Below are 16,567 nucleotides of genomic sequence, written 5' to 3' on the forward strand. Positions count from 1 at the left end.
ACAGTGCTCTGCATTACGCTGGGGTCTGTGTGTTCTGCACCTCCCCTCCCCCACAGGTGTGTGTACAGTGCTCTGCATTACGCTGGGGTCTGTGTGTTCTGCACACCCCTCCCCCACAGGTGTGTACAGTGCTCTGCATTACACTGGGGTCTGTGTGTTCTGCACACCCCTCCCCCACAGGTGTGTGTACAGTGCTCTGCATTACGCTGGGGTCTGTGTGTTCTGCACACCCCTCCCCCACAGGTGTGTACAGTGCTCTGCATTACGCTGGGGTCTGTGTGTTCTGCACCTCCCCTCCCCCACAGGTGTGTGTACAGTGCTCTGCATTACGCTGGGGTCTGTGTGTTCTGCACCTCCCCCACAGGTGTGTACAGTGCTCTGCATTACACTGGGGTCTGTGTGTTCTGCACCTCCCCTCCCCCACAGGTGTGTACAGTGCTCTGCATTACACTGGGGTCTGTGTGTTCTGCACACCCCTCCCCCACAGGTGTGTACAGTGCTCTGCATTACGCTGGGGTCTGTGTGTTCTGCACACCCCTCCCCCACAGGTGTGTACAGTGCTCTGCATTACGCTGGGGTCTGTGTGTTCTGCACACCCCTCCCCCACAGGTGTGTACAGTGCTCTGCATTACGCTGGGGTCTGTGTGTTCTGCACCTCCCCTCCCCCACAGGTGTGTACAGTGCTCTGCATTACGCTGGGGTCTGTGTGTTCTGCACCTCCCCTCCCCTCCCCCACAGGTGTGTACACTGTTCTGCATTACGCTGGGGTCTGTGTGTTCTGCACACCCCTCCCCCACAGGTGTGTACAGTGCTCTGCATTACACTGGGGTCTGTGTGTTCTGCACCTCCCCTCCCCCACAGGTATGTACAGTGCTCTGCATTACGCTGGGGTCTGTGTGTTCTGCACCTCCCCTCCCCCACAGGTGTGTACAGTGCTCTGCATTACGCTGGGGTCTGTGTGTTCTGCACCTCCCCTCCCCCACAGGTGTGTACAGTGCTCTGCATTACGCTGGGGTCTGTGTGTTCTGCACCTCCCCTCCCCTCCCCCACAGGTGTGTACAGTGTTCTGCATTACGCTGGGGTCTGTGTGTTCTGCACACCCCTCCCCCACAGGTGTGTACAGTGCTCTGCATTACGCTGGGGTCTGTGTGTTCTGCACACCCCTCCCCCACAGGTGTGTACAGTGTTCTGCATTACGCTGGGGTCTGTGTATTCCGCACCTCCCCTCCCCCACAGGTGTGTACAGTGCTCTGCATTACGCTGGGGTCTGTGTGTTCTGCACCTCCCCCACAGGTGTGTACAGTGCTCTGCATTACGCTGGGGTCTGTGTGTTCTGCACACCCCTCCCCCACAGGTGTGTACAGTGCTCTGCATTACGCTGGGGTCTGTGTGTTCTGCACCTCCCCCACAGGTGTGTACAGTGCTCTGCATTACGCTGGGGTCTGTGTGTTCTGCACACCCCTCCCCCACAGGTGTGTACAGTGCTCTGCATTACGCTGGGGTCTGTGTGTTCTGCACCTCCCCTCCCCCACAGGTGTGTACAGTGCTCTGCATTACGCTGGGGTCTGTGTGTTCTGCACACCCCTCCCCTCCCCCACAGGTGTGTACAGTGCTCTGCATTAAGCTGGGGGTCTGTGTGTTCTGCACCTCCCCTCCCCCACAGGTGTGTACAGTGCTCTGCATTACACTGGGGTCTGTGTGTTCCGCACACCCCTCCCCCACAGGTGTGTACAGTGCTCTGCATTACGCTGGGGTCTGTGTGTTCTGCACCTCCCCTCCCCCACAGGTGTGTACAGTGCTCTGCATTACGCTGGGGTCTGTGTGTTCTGCACCTCCCCTCCCCCACAGGTGTGTACAGTGCTCTGCATTACGCTGGGGTCTGTGTGTTCTGCACCTCCCCTCCCCCACAGGTGTGTACAGTGCTCTGCATTACGCTGGGGTCTGTGTGTTCTGCACCTCCCCTCCCCCACAGGTGTGTACAGTGCTCTGCATTACGCTGGGGTCTGTGTGTTCTGCACACCCCTCCCCCACAGGTGTGTACAGTGCTCTGCATTACGCTGGGGTCTGTGTTCTGCACACCCCTCCCCTCCCCCACAGGTGTGTACAGTGCTCTGCATTACGCTGGGGTCTGTGTGTTCTGCACACCCCTCCCCTCCCCCACAGGTGTGTACAGTGCTCTGCATTACGCTGGGGTCTGTGTGTTCTGCACACCCCTCCCCTCCCCCACAGCTGTGTACAGTGCTCTGCATTACACTGGGGTGTGTGTGTTCCGCACACCCTTCCCCCACAGGTGTGTACAGTGTTCTACATTACACTGGGGTCTGTGTTCTGCACACCCCTCCCCCACAGGTGTGTACAGTGCCCCCCTCCCCCCCCCCCCCGGGCTTCCCACGAGGGCGCAAGGAGGCTAAGAAAGTGATCAGGCGTGCCAAGGCACAAGCTGAGGAGAAAATGGCTCAGTCAGTAGATAAGGAAACAAAACGGTTTTTTAAGTATATAAGTGAAAGGAGAAAATCAAATGGAGGAATAATAAGACTGCGGACAGACACTGAGAATTTGGTGGAGGGAGACAAGGCAATTGCAGATCATCTAAATAATTACTTTTGCTCCATATTCACTATAGAAGGAGAAGGGAAGGGAAATAAGGTAGATGGAAGTACATTTACTAGGGAGAAAGTCCTAACAGAACTCTGAAGACTGAAAATGGATAAATCAATGGGGCCAGACGGAGTGCATCCAAGGATACTAAAATATGTGTTGGTAGCAACATTAACAGATTTATTTAACCAGTCACTAGATACAGGTGCAGTTCCAGAGGACTGGAGAAGAGCAAATGTAGTTCCACTGCACAAAAGCGGAAGCAAAGAAGAAGCAAGTAACTACAGACCAGTGAGCCTTACATCAGTAGTAGGGAAATTAATGGAAACACTATTAAAAGAAAGAATAGTGGAATATCTTAAATTAAACAACTTACAGGATCCAAAACATCATGGTTTTACTACAGGGAGATCATGCCAAACAAATCGTATTGACTTTTTTGACTCTGTGACCAAAATAATAGATGAAGGGGGGCTGTACATGTGGCATATCTAGACTTTAGTAAGGCATTTGACACTGTCCCGCATCGCAGGCTGCTAAATAAACTTAGATAGGAAACAGACAGTTGTAGTAAATGGAGTGCATTCTATGGAGGGACATGTTACCAGTGGAGTACCCCAGGGATCTGTACTTGGACCAGTGCTCTTTAATATCTTTGTTAGGGACATTGCAAATGGTATTGAAGGGAAAATGTGCCTTTTTGCAGATGACACAAAGGTATGCAACAGAGTAGACCCACCAGGAGGGGTAAATCAAATGACTGAGGATCTAAGTAAACTTTAGAATTGGTCAAGAGCATGGCAACTACAGTTTAATGCTAAAAATGCAAAATCATGCACTTGGGTCTCAAAAACACAAAGGCTCAATATAGTATAAATGGCACTATAATGGAAACTACTGAGGAAGAGAGGGATCTAGGTGTCACTATTTCAGGGGACATAAAAGCAGGGAGGCAATGTAACAAAGCAATGAAGAAGGCAAGTCAGATGCTTGGTTGCATAGGGAGAGGTATCAGCAGTAGAAAGAAGTAATAATGCTACTGTATAGGTCATTGGTACAACCTCACCTAGAGTATTGTGTTCAGTTCTGGAGGCCATATCTCCAGAAGGATATAAATACATTAGAGACTGTACAAAGAAGGTCAACGAAAATGGTGCATGGCCTACATCACAAAACGTACCAGGAAAGACTAAAAGATCTTAATATGTATACTTTAGAGCAGAGAAGGGAAAGGGGGGACATGATAGAAACTTTCACATATATCAAGGGCTTTAACAAGGTACAGGTGGGAGACATTCTTCACAGGAAGAGGAGCAACAGAACACGAGGACATGCACTGACACTAGAGGGAGGAAGGTACAGGTGGGAGACATTAGTCACAGGAAGAGGAGCAGCAGAACACGAGGACATGCACTGACACTAGGGGGAGGAAGGTACAGGTGGGAGACATTAGTCACAGGAAGAGGAGCAGCAGAACACGAGGACATGCACTGACACTAGAGGGAGGAAGGTACAGGTGGGAGACATTAGTCACAGGAAGAGGAGCAGCAGAACACGAGGACATGCACTGACACTAGAGGGAGGAAGGTACAGGTGGGAGACATTCTTCACAGGAAGAGGAGACACAGAACACGAGGACATGCACTGACACTAGAGGGAGGAAGGTACAGGTGGGAGACATTCTTCACAGGAAGAGGAGCAGCAGAACACGAGGACATGCACTGACACTGGGGGGAGGAAGGTACAGGTGGGAGACATTCTTCACAGGAAGAGGAGCAGCAGAACACGAGGACACGCACTGACACTAGAGGAAGGTACAGGTGGGAGACATTCTTCACAGGAAGAGGAGCAGCAGAACACGAGGACACGCACTGACACTAGGGGGAGGAAGGTACAGGTGGGAGACATTCTTCACAGGAAGAGGAGCAGCAGAACACGAGGACACGCACTGACACTAGAGGGAGGAAGGTACAGGTGGGAGACATTAGTCACAGGAAGAGGAGCAGCAGAACACGAGGACATGCACTGACACTAGGGGGAGGAAGGTACAGGTGGGAGACATTAGTCACAGGAAGAGGAGCAGCAGAACACGAGGACATGCACTGACACTAGGGGGAGGAAGGTACAGGTGGGAGACATTCTTCACAGGATGAGGAGCAGCAGAACACGAGGACACGCACTGACACTAGGGGAGGAAGGTACAGGTGGGAGACATTCTTCACAGGAAGAGGAGACACAGAACACGAGGACATGCACTGACACTAGAGGGAGGAAGGTACAGGTGGGAGACATTCTTCACAGGAAGAGGAGCAGCAGAACACGAGGACATGCACTGACACTAGAGGGAGGAAGGTACAAGTGGGAGACATTCTTCACAGGAAGAGGAGCAACAGAACACGGGGACATGCACTGACACTAGGGGGAGGAAGGTACAGGTGGGAGACATTAGTCACAGGAAGAGGAGCAGCAGAACACGAGGACACGCACTGACACTAGAGGGAGGAAGGTACAGGTGGGAGACATTAGTCACAGGAAGAGGAGCAGCAGAACACGAGGACATGCACTGACACTAGAGGGAGGAAGGTACAGGTGGGAGACATTCTTCACAGGAAGAGGAGCAGCAGAACACGAGGACATGCACTGACACTAGAGGGAGGAAGGTACAAGTGGGAGACATTAGTCACAGGAAGAGGAGCAGCAGAACACGAGGACACGCACTGACACTAGAGGGAGGAAGGTACAGGTGGGAGACATTAGTCACAGGAAGAGGAGCAGCAGAACACGGGGACATGCACTGACACTAGGGGGAGGAAGGTACAGGTGGGAGACATTAGTCACAGGAAGAGGAGCAGCAGAACACGAGGACACGCACTGACACTAGAGGGAGGAAGGTACAGGTGGGAGACATTAGTCACAGGAAGAGGAGCAGCAGAACACGAGGACACGCACTGACACTAGAGGGAGGAAGGTACAGGTGGGAGACATTCTTCACAGGAAGAGGAGCAGCAGAACACGAGGACATGCACTGACACTAGAGGGAGGAAGGTACAAGTGGGAGACATTAGTCACAGGAAGAGGAGCAGCAGAACACGAGGACACGCACTGACACTAGAGGGAGGAAGGTACAGGTGGGAGACATTAGTCACAGGAAGAGGAGCAGCAGAACACGAGGACATGCACTGACACTAGAGGGAGGAAGGTACAGGTGGGAGACATTCTTCACAGGAAGAGGAGCAACAGAACACGGGGACATGCACTGACACTAGGGGGAGGAAGGTACAGGTGGGAGACATTAGTCACAGGAAGAGGAGCAGCAGAACACGAGGACACGCACTGACACTAGAGGGAGGAAGGTACAGGTGGGAGACATTAGTCACAGGAAGAGGAGCAGCAGAACACGAGGACACGCACTGACACTAGAGGGAGGAAGGTACAGGTGGGAGACATTAGTCACAGGAAGAGGAGCAGCAGAACACGAGGACACGCACTGACACTAGAGGGAGGAAGGTACAGGTGGGAGACATTAGTCACAGGAAGAGGAGCAGCAGAACACGAGGACACGCACTGACACTAGAGGGAGGAAGGTACAGGTGGGAGACATTCTTCACAGGAAGAGGAGCAGCAGAACACGAGGACATGCACTGACACTAGAGGGAGGAAGGTACAAGTGGGAGACATTAGTCACAGGAAGAGGAGCAGCAGAACACGAGGACACGCACTGACACTAGAGGGAGGAAGGTACAGGTGGGAGACATTAGTCACAGGAAGAGGAGCAGCAGAACACGAGGACATGCACTGACACTAGAGGGAGGAAGGTACAGGTGGGAGACATTCTTCACAGGAAGAGGAGCAACAGAACACGGGGACATGCACTGACACTAGGGGGAGGAAGGTACAGGTGGGAGACATTAGTCACAGGAAGAGGAGCAGCAGAACACGAGGACACGCACTGACACTAGAGGGAGGAAGGTACAGGTGGGAGACATTAGTCACAGGAAGAGGAGCAGCAGAACACGAGGACACGCACTGACACTAGAGGGAGGAAGGTACAGGTGGGAGACATTAGTCACAGGAAGAGGAGCAGCAGAACACGAGGACACGCACTGACACTAGAGGGAGGAAGGTACAGGTGGGAGACATTCTTCACAGGAAGAGGAGCAGCAGAACACGAGGACATGCACTGATACTAGAGGGAGGAAGGTACAGGTGGGAGACATTAGTCACAGGAAGAGGAGCAGCAGAACACGAGGACACGCACTGACACTAGAGGGAGGAAGGTACAGGTGGGAGACATTAGTCACAGGAAGAGGAGCAGCAGAACACGAGGACATGCACTGAAGCTGGAGGGAGGTAGGTTCAGGGGAAATGTTAGAAATAATTACTTCACAGAAAGGGTAGTGGATAAGTGGAATAGCCTCCCATCAGAGGTGGTAGAGGCTAAGACAGTAGAACAATGTAAACATGCTTGGGATAGGCATATCAATATCCTTACAAAGAAATAAGGATTATAAAGGGTTGAAGGGGCAGACTAGATGGGCCAAATGGTTCTTATCTGCCGTCACATTCTATGAGGCCCCCCCCCCCCCCCCCCCTCCAGGCTCCCCTCCCACGAGGGCACCTTCCACCAGCCCCCGGCTCCCCTCCCCCACGGGTGCACCTTCCCTCCCATGTAATAACAGGGAGTGTGGAGGAGTCTGCGGAGCTCCCTGGCTGTATGGGAGCTGCATCTGGTAATGCCTTGTGCTCTGTTCCTCTCTTCCAGGTCATGCTCGTCTCCCTCTGTGCTGGTGGCGTTGGTTTGAACTTGGTTGGCGGAAACCATCTGTTCTTGTTGGACATGCACTGGTAATGGCCGGCTTCTCCCAGTCTCCCCCATGTGATTGCTTGTCATGGCGTGGTAGTACGCGGTGGTGGGGTTAGTTGCAGCCTATGTAAGTCATTGGCGCACGCAGTGTACACGAGGCGATGACTCCACCACCCGGGCGTGCTTCCCTCCCCATTTGTACCTGTTCTCCTCCTGATAAATCGCTATAACAGAATGATTCTCGTCCCCCAGGAATCCGGCGCTGGAGGATCAGGCTTGTGACCGGATCTACCGAGTGGGACAGCACAAGGATGTGGTCATACATCGGTGAGAATGTTGGGCTCTTACATCATTCTGCTGGTGGGAGGAGCCACTGCTGGGGCTTGTTAGTGTAGCTCGTTAGTGTTACTGGTGGGGCTTATTGTCAGACACCTTTCGCGCTGCTGGGCTCTGAAGGTGACCCCACATCTCCCTAATAACATTAATCCAGTCAGTACCCCCACTTATATAAGAGAACATTACACATTATTTATGTGCGCGTATACTGATCACCGGGGACTGACCTGCGCCTGAGTTAGTCATGTGCAGTTAGTTATGTGCGCGTATACTGATCACTGGCGACTGTCCTGCATATGAGTTAGTCATGTGCAGTTAGTTATGTGCGCGTATACTGATCACCGGGGACTGACCTGCGCCTGAGTTGGTTATGTGCGCGTATACTGATCTCCAGCGACTGTCCTGCATCTGAGTTAGTTATGTGCACGTATACTGATCTCCAGCGACTGTCCTGCGCCTGAGTTAGTTATGTGCACGTATACTGATCACCGGCAACTGTCCTGCTCCTGAGTTAGTCATGTGCTCGGATACTGATCACCGGCAACTGTTCTGCATCTGAGTTAGTCATGTGCATGTATACTGATCACCGGGGACTGTCCTGCTCCTGAGTTAGTCATGTGCAGTTAGTTATGTGCGCGTATACTGATCACCGGCAACTGTTCTGCATCTGAGTTAGTTATGTGCGCATATACTGATCTCTGGCGACTGTCATGCATCTGAGTTAGTCATGTGCAGTTAGTTATGTGCACGTATACTGATCACCAGCGACTGTTCTGCGCCTGAGTTAGTTATGTGCGCGTATACTGATCACCAGCGACTGTCCTGCGCCTGAGTTAGTTATGTGCGCGTATACTGATCTCTGGGGACTGTCCTGGGCCTGAGTTAGTCATGTGCACGTATACTGATCACCGGCAACTGTCCTGCTCCTGAGTTAGTTATGTGCACGTATACTGATCACCAGCGACTGTCCTGCACCTGAGTTAGTTATGTGCGCGTATACTGATCTCTGGCGACTGTCATGCACCTGAGTTAGTTATGTGCGCGTATACTGATCTCTGGCGACTGTCATGCATCTGAGTTAGTTATGTGCGCGTATACTGATCTCTGGCGACTGTCATGCATCTGAGTTAGTTATGTGTGCGTATACTGATCTCTGGCGACTGTCATGCGCCTGAGTTAGTCATGTGTGCGTATACTGATCTCTGGCGACTGTCATGCATCTGAGTTAGTTATGTGTGCGTATACTGATCTCTGGCGACTGTCATGCGCCTGAGTTAGTCATGTGCACGTATACTGATCACCAGCGACTGTCCTGCGCCTGAGTTAGTTATGTGCGCGTATACTGATCTCTGGCGACTGTCATGCATCTGAGTTAGTTATGTGCGCGTATACTGATCTATGGTGACTGTCATGCATCTGAGTTAGTTATGTGCACGTATACTGATCTCTGGGGACTGTCCTGCGCCTGAGTTAGTCATGTGCACGTATACTGATCACCGGCAACTGTCCTGCGCCTGAGTTAGTCATGTGTAGTTAGTTATGTGCCCGTAGACGGATCACCGGCGACTGTCCTGCGCCTGAGTTAGTTATGTGCGCGTATACTGATTACCGGCGACTGTCCTGCATCTGAGTTAGTTATGTACAGTTAGTTATGTGCGCGTATACTGATCACTGGCGACTGTCCTGCATATGAGTTAGTCATGTGCAGTTAATTATGTGCGCGTATACTGATCTCTGGGGACTGTCCTGCACCTGAGTTAGTCATGTGCATGTATATTGATCACCGGCGACTGTCCTGCTCCTGAGTTAGTCATGTGCAGTTAGTTATGTGCCCGTAGACTGATCACCGGCGACTGTCCTGCGCCTGAGTTAGTTATGTGCGCGTATACTGATCACCGGCGACTGTCCTGCTCCTGAGTTAGTCATGTGCAGTTAGTTATGTGCCCGTAGACTGATCACCGGCGACTGTCCTGCGCCTGAGTTAGTTATGTGTGCGTATACTGATCACCGGCGACTGTCCTGCATATGAGTTAGTCATGTGCAGTTAGTTATGTGCGCGTATACTGATCACTGGTGACTGTCCTGCACCTGAGTTAGTTATGTGCCCGTAGACTGATCATCGGTGACTGTCCTGCGCCTGAGTTAGTTATGTGCGCGTATACTGATCACCAGCAACTGTCCTGCTCCTGAGTTAGTCATGTGCACGTATACTGATCACTGGCGTCTGTCCTGCTCCTGAGTTAGTTATGTGCTCGGATACTGATCACCGGGGACTGTCCTGCTCCTGAGTTAGTTATGTGCGCGTATACTGATCACTGGCGACTGTCCTGCATATGAGTTAGTCATGTGCAGTTAGTTATGTGCATGTATACTGATCACCGGGGACTGTCCTGCTCCTGAGTTAGTTATGTGCGCGTATACTGATCACCGGCTGCTGACCTGCGCCTGAGTTAGTTATGTGCGCGTATACTGATCACCAGCGATGTCTTGCCCCCAGGTTTGTGTGCCAGGGGACGGTGGAGGAGAAGATCACTCAACTCCAAGATAGAAAAAAAGATTTGGCCAAGAAGGTTCTGTCTGGAAACGGCAGCACGTTCACCAAACTCACCCTCGCCGACCTGCGGCTGCTGTTTGGGATGTAAGCGAGTCCCCGTCTGCCTGCCAGGTTATCTGCTATGCCCTGATTTCCAGAATTACTGGTGAATAAAACACTGTTACCGCCGGGGAGTACTGATCCTTCCCTGTTTATTTATGTGTATTTTCTTATATATGTTTGTTCTGTGTGTTGTGTAATAAAGCTGCGTGTATTTTGTACAATCTCCCGTTATTTTATCAGCACCATACAGCAGAGGCTGGCGCTACAGTGCAGTATAATCCAGCTCTGCTGAAACATAGGATCATAGTAATATATGTACGAGAGGCGATGATCTGCTCCCACTGGGCTCTGTGTCCCCCATTGTCTCCTACATGTAAGGACTCCACACACCAGCAACACCTGGACCCATGTTATTCATTATGTCTGCAGCCTTAAGCTTGGGACACGTACCCTTCCCACAATGTCATTAGTAAAACGTGTGTTATAAACTGCCAAGCACTGGATGTTAGAAGTCACCTCAGATGGTAGACCTGTATGGAACCTCTCTGCTCCCAGTCCTGTGGTTTTACATTCCACAAAGATGTCTATTATCCATATTGTATCCAATAGGGGAAGTGCATTATACCTGAGAGAGGTGTTGGGGGATAGCAGCGGCTCCTTGTCTCCCATGTGCTGGAGCGTCTACCCATATATAGTACAATAGGGACCTGTTATATAATCTGTAATAGGCCTTGACAAAGCTGCGTGAGCAGTAAAACACGTGTTGGCGTTATTTAACTGAATGTCAATCAGTCAAAATGATGATGCTACAATGAAAATACTACTAGGCGTAATTTGCTGTCATTTCTGCAGTGTTTCTCCAGCAGAGGGCAGCAAAGACTGCTAAATGTATTTATAGGTGATATTGACTTGAATTAGAACCTATCCAACAGAGTGCAGTAAAAACCTGCTGATCCCCTGGGACCTATATAATACAGGTGTATATTGAAATAATAGTATATATATATATATATATATAATAGATGGCAATTTGGGAGATATATTTAGTCATTTGATTTGTTGCCACCTATATCAATGTACTAGAATCCAGATATACCTGTTGTATCGAAATCATATAACAAGAGATATCTATCCATGTACACCTGGTAAATAGCGATTTGCTTTAGGACCAATTCATGTGCACTTGAGGATAATAAATTCCCCCTAAATAAATACAAAGCAAACTACATAGATCCCAATAGTGTTCTCCAATAAGGGAACACACTGTTGAGTTAATTAAATTTACCACCTATCCAAAACTCTCTACATTTAATTTACAAACCCTCTCACATATCGCATCGTGCTGAATTAAATTAGACATTTAATAATTGTACCGTTTTAAAGCACCACCTTTATTCTTCCACTTGATCACCAATACACCATCTGTGTGTATTTGTATGTTTGTATGATTTTAACCTCTCAATTTCACTGCTGCCTCCCATTACAGTATATACAGTATATATAATAAGGGAGTATTTTTATATATAACATTAAAAGTTAAATTTTACATATATCTTGTGTTCAGTGCGTTCCCAAACAACAGTCCCTTTTCTCTTCCTCGTTGATCCATAGTCAAACCATTGACTGTTGGTAACTGCACCCCCATTGATCGATGAACAATTATGGGGATTTTCTTCAAAAAAATCAGTAACAATTTAATTGTGCAGGTACACCCCCAGCTCCGTTAAGGAGCAATATTTCTATATTTGACAGTGTAAGTATAAAGCAGCCAGTATTTACCCTGCACAGAAACAATATTGCCTAGCAGGGTACGATGCAGACCCAGTTACTTGCCATACGGAATCTGACCCTAAGTTGTGCATGTGGGACTGCTGCAATGAGTGCGCACAACTGGAGGATCTGTGCATCATGTCCATATGCAGCTGTGTCTCCTGATTACAGTATATGGGTAGGAGCAGGGGCAGTATGGGGGATAATGCAGCAATCATGTGCGACCTGAACATGGAGAAAATTACCAAGGGCCACATATATAATGCACGATTCAATGACACAGGGGCCACATCTGAAATGAGTCTTGTGTTCCCTGAGTTGTACATCACATTCCTATTTGTTCTGGGATTCCAGAGTTGGAGGACTTTGTTCATCACAAATCACATCACTTGAGAGCAGACACCAGTCACGCCAACTATGACCCCAGGATCAGTGGTCCCAGCAAGACTGGCTCTACCATAAGGCAGATACTGAGGGGAGCCAGAATCTTGGGGGTGCCCCTGAATCTTTCACAAAATAAAGGAGGACTCAGAGAGGCGTCCATGTGGAATTTAATGCAAACGGCAGGTGAGGAACTTGTAAGTTGCCACCTCCACCCGTTCCCCTGAGGTTCTGGATAGTCGGTATTGGTGTTTGGGTGGTGGGAACAGTAAGCTGGCAGTTTGCCCAGGGTGCTGAATGTCCTTGCGCCCCAGCGTGTGCTAGTGCCCCCAGCTCAGGAGGCTGCATCACAAAGCCACAGTTCTAAGTAGATTACGGGGGGCTGAGTCCTTCACCCCGCTGCACTCCGACGTCTCCGATGTGGACCCACAGCACGACCAGTGGTGGTGACCAGGATGACCCTTGTGACCATGTCCACAGCCCTGGTACCCACCTAGAGGAGACAGAGGAGGTAAGTAGTTCTTATTATAGAAGATTTATACCTGGTAACTAGCGGGATGTGGTGCCCTTATATACCTCTTACCTGGCATTGTACCAAGACAAGCACAGCGGGCATCCTTTTGCCCCCCACTGGAGCAGAAGGTGCAGCAATGGTAAATCCCGCGGTGCTGGTGCAGAGTTTCCTTCACTGTCGCGCTAAAGGGGGAACCCTGCAGAAGACAATGTCCATCATTATCCCACATTCCTAGAGAACACATTGGATCTCCTGTCGGCTTTCTGTATGTGCTACAAAGACGATTTGTCTTCATGTGGCGCAATACAGCTGACTCACCTTGATATGGCGGCCTTTTATACACACACTTATGGAGATCCGTCCCGGCTCTGATGGGGTGTAGGAGACGAGGAACGTACCATTGTGGTTATCTTCAATTGCGGCTTGGAGAGATCTGTGCAACAAATAAAATGACTGTATTAAATCTCAAAGGCTTCCACGTCTTCCAGACTGGGTCTGACGTTCTGAATAAAACATTGAGCTGTGGGCCATGCTCCTATAACCTCAGACTATCTGTGGCCAGGTCACCATCTAAGTAAGGTGGTGGTGTGAGGACATCAATCACCCTACTGAGCAATCCAGAGAATATAGTATCTCCAGCAATTGTGATCTTAGTCAGAAGAGACGGAACTAGCCACCAAATCATAGGAACCTCTGTCCTAGAGACAGGACATATCACCAATTGTAAGAGGCTTTGTCTACAACTCTCAGATTAAAATCAATGTAACCGTTAGGAAGTGCCCATCACATCATCTAAACTGGCAATAAAACACATCTCCAATAATAAGTGGCCATATTCTGAGTTACCAGAGATAGACCGCACCATCATCTTCCAGCGATCGCGCCCACCAACAATAATGAACAACCATCATGTGTAGGAATGCCAATCCCGGGGCATTTTTTCTCAATCCCAGGAATAGGGATTTAAAAATGCTCAATCCCGGAATTCCAGGGATTGGTATCCCTAAAAGAAAAACACTCTCCCCCCCCCTCCCCCCCCAGTCCTCATCCCTCACATTAACTTACTTGGGGGGAGTGGGGGAGCATGTGGAGGCAGTGTGTGGGTGTTGCGCTGGGTGGCTGAGATTCTGAAGTGGAGCCGGGAGCAGACTGCAAGAGGGTTCCGGCGGCTTTGGCGGTACAGCAGTGCGGCCTGTGCAGTGTGACCTATGACCTTCCCAACCCTGGTGTATGCAGGCCGCACACCAGGGTCGAGAACAGCTGGGCAGCGCCTGAGCAAGTGCTCAGACGCTGCCCAGAATTAGACTGCGCATGCGCAGTCTAATCCAGAAATCCTGGGATTGGATACTCCAAACCCTGGACTGAAATCCGGGACATTTTGGGGCCAAATCCCGGGATCCCGCCGATCCTGGGATTGGCCACCCTAATCATGTGTGATGGGAGGCAATGCTAACCTCAAATATGAGTGACCATCATCTTTACCAGAGATAGATCACATACCATCTGCTGGTGATAGCACCCATCCCTAATACTGGGCGACCATCATATCTGTGCCGGAGATAGCTCACATACCATCTGCTGCTGATAGCACTCATCCCTAATACTGGGCGACCATCATATCTGTGCCGGAGATAGATCACGAACAATGAGTAACATACTGTAGAATGGAGTTAGCCATTACCTGCCGGATTCTGCCTGTAGAACGATGACCCTAGGCTGCGTCCCTCCGTGCTCCAGTGGATCTCCGGATTTGGTCTTACAGATGACAGTGAAGCTGCTGAGTTTTCCCTGCTGTACAGACTGGAGACCTAGAAGCGAAAGCAGGAGAACGCTGGTAATAGAGAATCTGCTCCTCAGGCCACCAAACTCCTCTCTAACCTCCTCTCTCGGCCTCTCCCAATGGACTGACTCCTCTACTCATCGGGAGGGCCACTGCCTTGATCTGGTATTCGCTAAGCTGTGCTCAGTGTCTGAATTCACCAATATTACTTTCCCTCTCTCAGATCACAAACAACGGTATGCAGTTAGAATCCTGGCGGTCGGAATCCGGTGGTCAAAATCCCGACGCCGGAATCCCGACACTTTCTCCCTCTATGGGTGTCCACGACACCCATAGAGGGAGAATAAATTAGTGTGATGAGTGTAGCGAGCCTGAAAGGGGGGGGCGGGGGCGATCCACGTCCCCCCCTTGTCGGGATTTTGGCGGTCGGGATTCCGGCGTCAGGATTTTGAACGTCGGGACTCCGTACCAATCCCGCTCTCCTCTAGTACTTCAAACTCTAAAACACGGAAATACTTTAATCCACCTCAAGCCCGCAGAAATATTAATGATATTCATTTTCAAGTACTCTCCTCCTCACTGCAACAACAGCTTGCTCCTATTTCTGCATTCACTACTCCTGAGATGGCGGTATCACACCTAAACCTAACCCTCAAAACAGCCCTGGATGAAGTGGCTCCAGTTACCCACCACACTCCACGTAGGCCTAGACGCCAACCGTGGCACTCTAAATTAACGAGACACCTACAAAATAGCTCACGCAAAGCTAAGCGTAAATGGCGTAAATCTCACAGTCCAATGGATTTCTTTACATATAAGAATATCTACCAGTACTATAGTTATTCCCTGGAAACTGCCAAACAAACATATTTCCAAACTCTCATTTCTGCTCAAGCTTCTATCCTGGGTGCCGGACGCGGTCCCGACAGTCGGGAACCCGACTGTCAAAACTCCGACAGCCGGGTGCCCGACGGCAACCCGCTATTTTCCCTTGTGGGGGTCCATGACCCCCATAGAGGGAGAATAGAATAGGTGGCTCGCATAGCGAGCAACCGTGCCCGCAGTGTGTCGAGCTCAGCGAGCCCGCAAGGGGCTTTATTGCGCTCACCATGCTGTCTGACTCCGGGCTGTCGGGATCCCGACTGTCGGACCCCCCTGTACCACACCCTCTAACCCAACACATATTTTTAATACATTAATAGTACTTCTCAACCCTCCCTCACCTGAGCCACCAGCCACTATCCATGCACAAGATCTGGCTTCCTACTTCAGGGATAAGATTGACAAGATCAGAGATGAATTGGTACACTCCAACTCAGTTGGTGATCTGCTCAATTCCATACCTGAGCCCTCTGACGCATTTACTTCATTTGATCCCCCGAATGAAGATGAAGTATCTGCACTTTTCTCTTCGTCTCACTCTACTACCTCTCCTCTTGACCCTATACCCTCTCAAATAAGTAAATCCCTATCTCCTGTGCTAATCCCAGCCTGAACTAAAATCTGTAACCAGGCCGTGTCTCTGATGCCTCTCTGCTGTTTCATCCTGGATGTCATCTCGCCACCTCTATCCTAATATTTCTAAAACAGAATTAATTATATTTCCGCCAATAAATAGTAGTTACCAACCTGATATCTCTATCGCTGTTGAGAATATGACAATCACTCCTACCTCTCAAGCTCGCTGCCTAGGTGTTATCCTTGACTCTGGACTTTCCTTTGTACCCCACATTCAATCTGTCTCAAAATCATGCCACATGCACCTAAGAAACATATTTAAAATTCGCC

General features: G+C 50.0%; 2 protein-coding genes across 2 annotated transcripts in view; one reads left to right on the forward strand and one right to left on the reverse strand.

The window, feature by feature from the left end:
- Positions 1-10,555, forward strand: part of TTF2 (transcription termination factor 2) — a 116,668-nt gene extending 106,113 nt beyond the window's left edge. The window contains 3 exon segments of the mRNA XM_083171459.1: positions 7,361-7,443; positions 7,655-7,729; positions 10,236-10,555. Of these exon segments, the coding sequence (XP_083027585.1) occupies positions 7,361-7,443; positions 7,655-7,729; positions 10,236-10,380 (303 nt within the window). The 3' untranslated portion in view covers positions 10,381-10,555.
- A 1,157-nt stretch (positions 10,556-11,712) lies between these two features.
- TRIM45 (tripartite motif containing 45) overlaps positions 11,713-16,567 on the reverse strand; it is a 37,048-nt gene continuing 32,193 nt past the window's right edge. Inside the window, exons 3-6 of the mRNA XM_083171460.1 lie at positions 14,681-14,807; positions 13,318-13,432; positions 13,069-13,195; positions 11,713-12,978 (exon numbers count right to left, since the gene is read on the reverse strand). Coding sequence (XP_083027586.1) covers positions 12,833-12,978; positions 13,069-13,195; positions 13,318-13,432; positions 14,681-14,807 — 515 coding nt within the window. The 3' untranslated portion in view covers positions 11,713-12,832. The remainder of the gene's footprint in view (positions 12,979-13,068; positions 13,196-13,317; positions 13,433-14,680; positions 14,808-16,567) is intronic.

This window comes from Crinia signifera, chromosome 2 (assembly GCF_055691185.1).
Source record: "Crinia signifera chromosome 2, ASM5569118v1, whole genome shotgun sequence".
Classification (NCBI taxonomy): domain Eukaryota; kingdom Metazoa; phylum Chordata; class Amphibia; order Anura; family Myobatrachidae; genus Crinia; species Crinia signifera.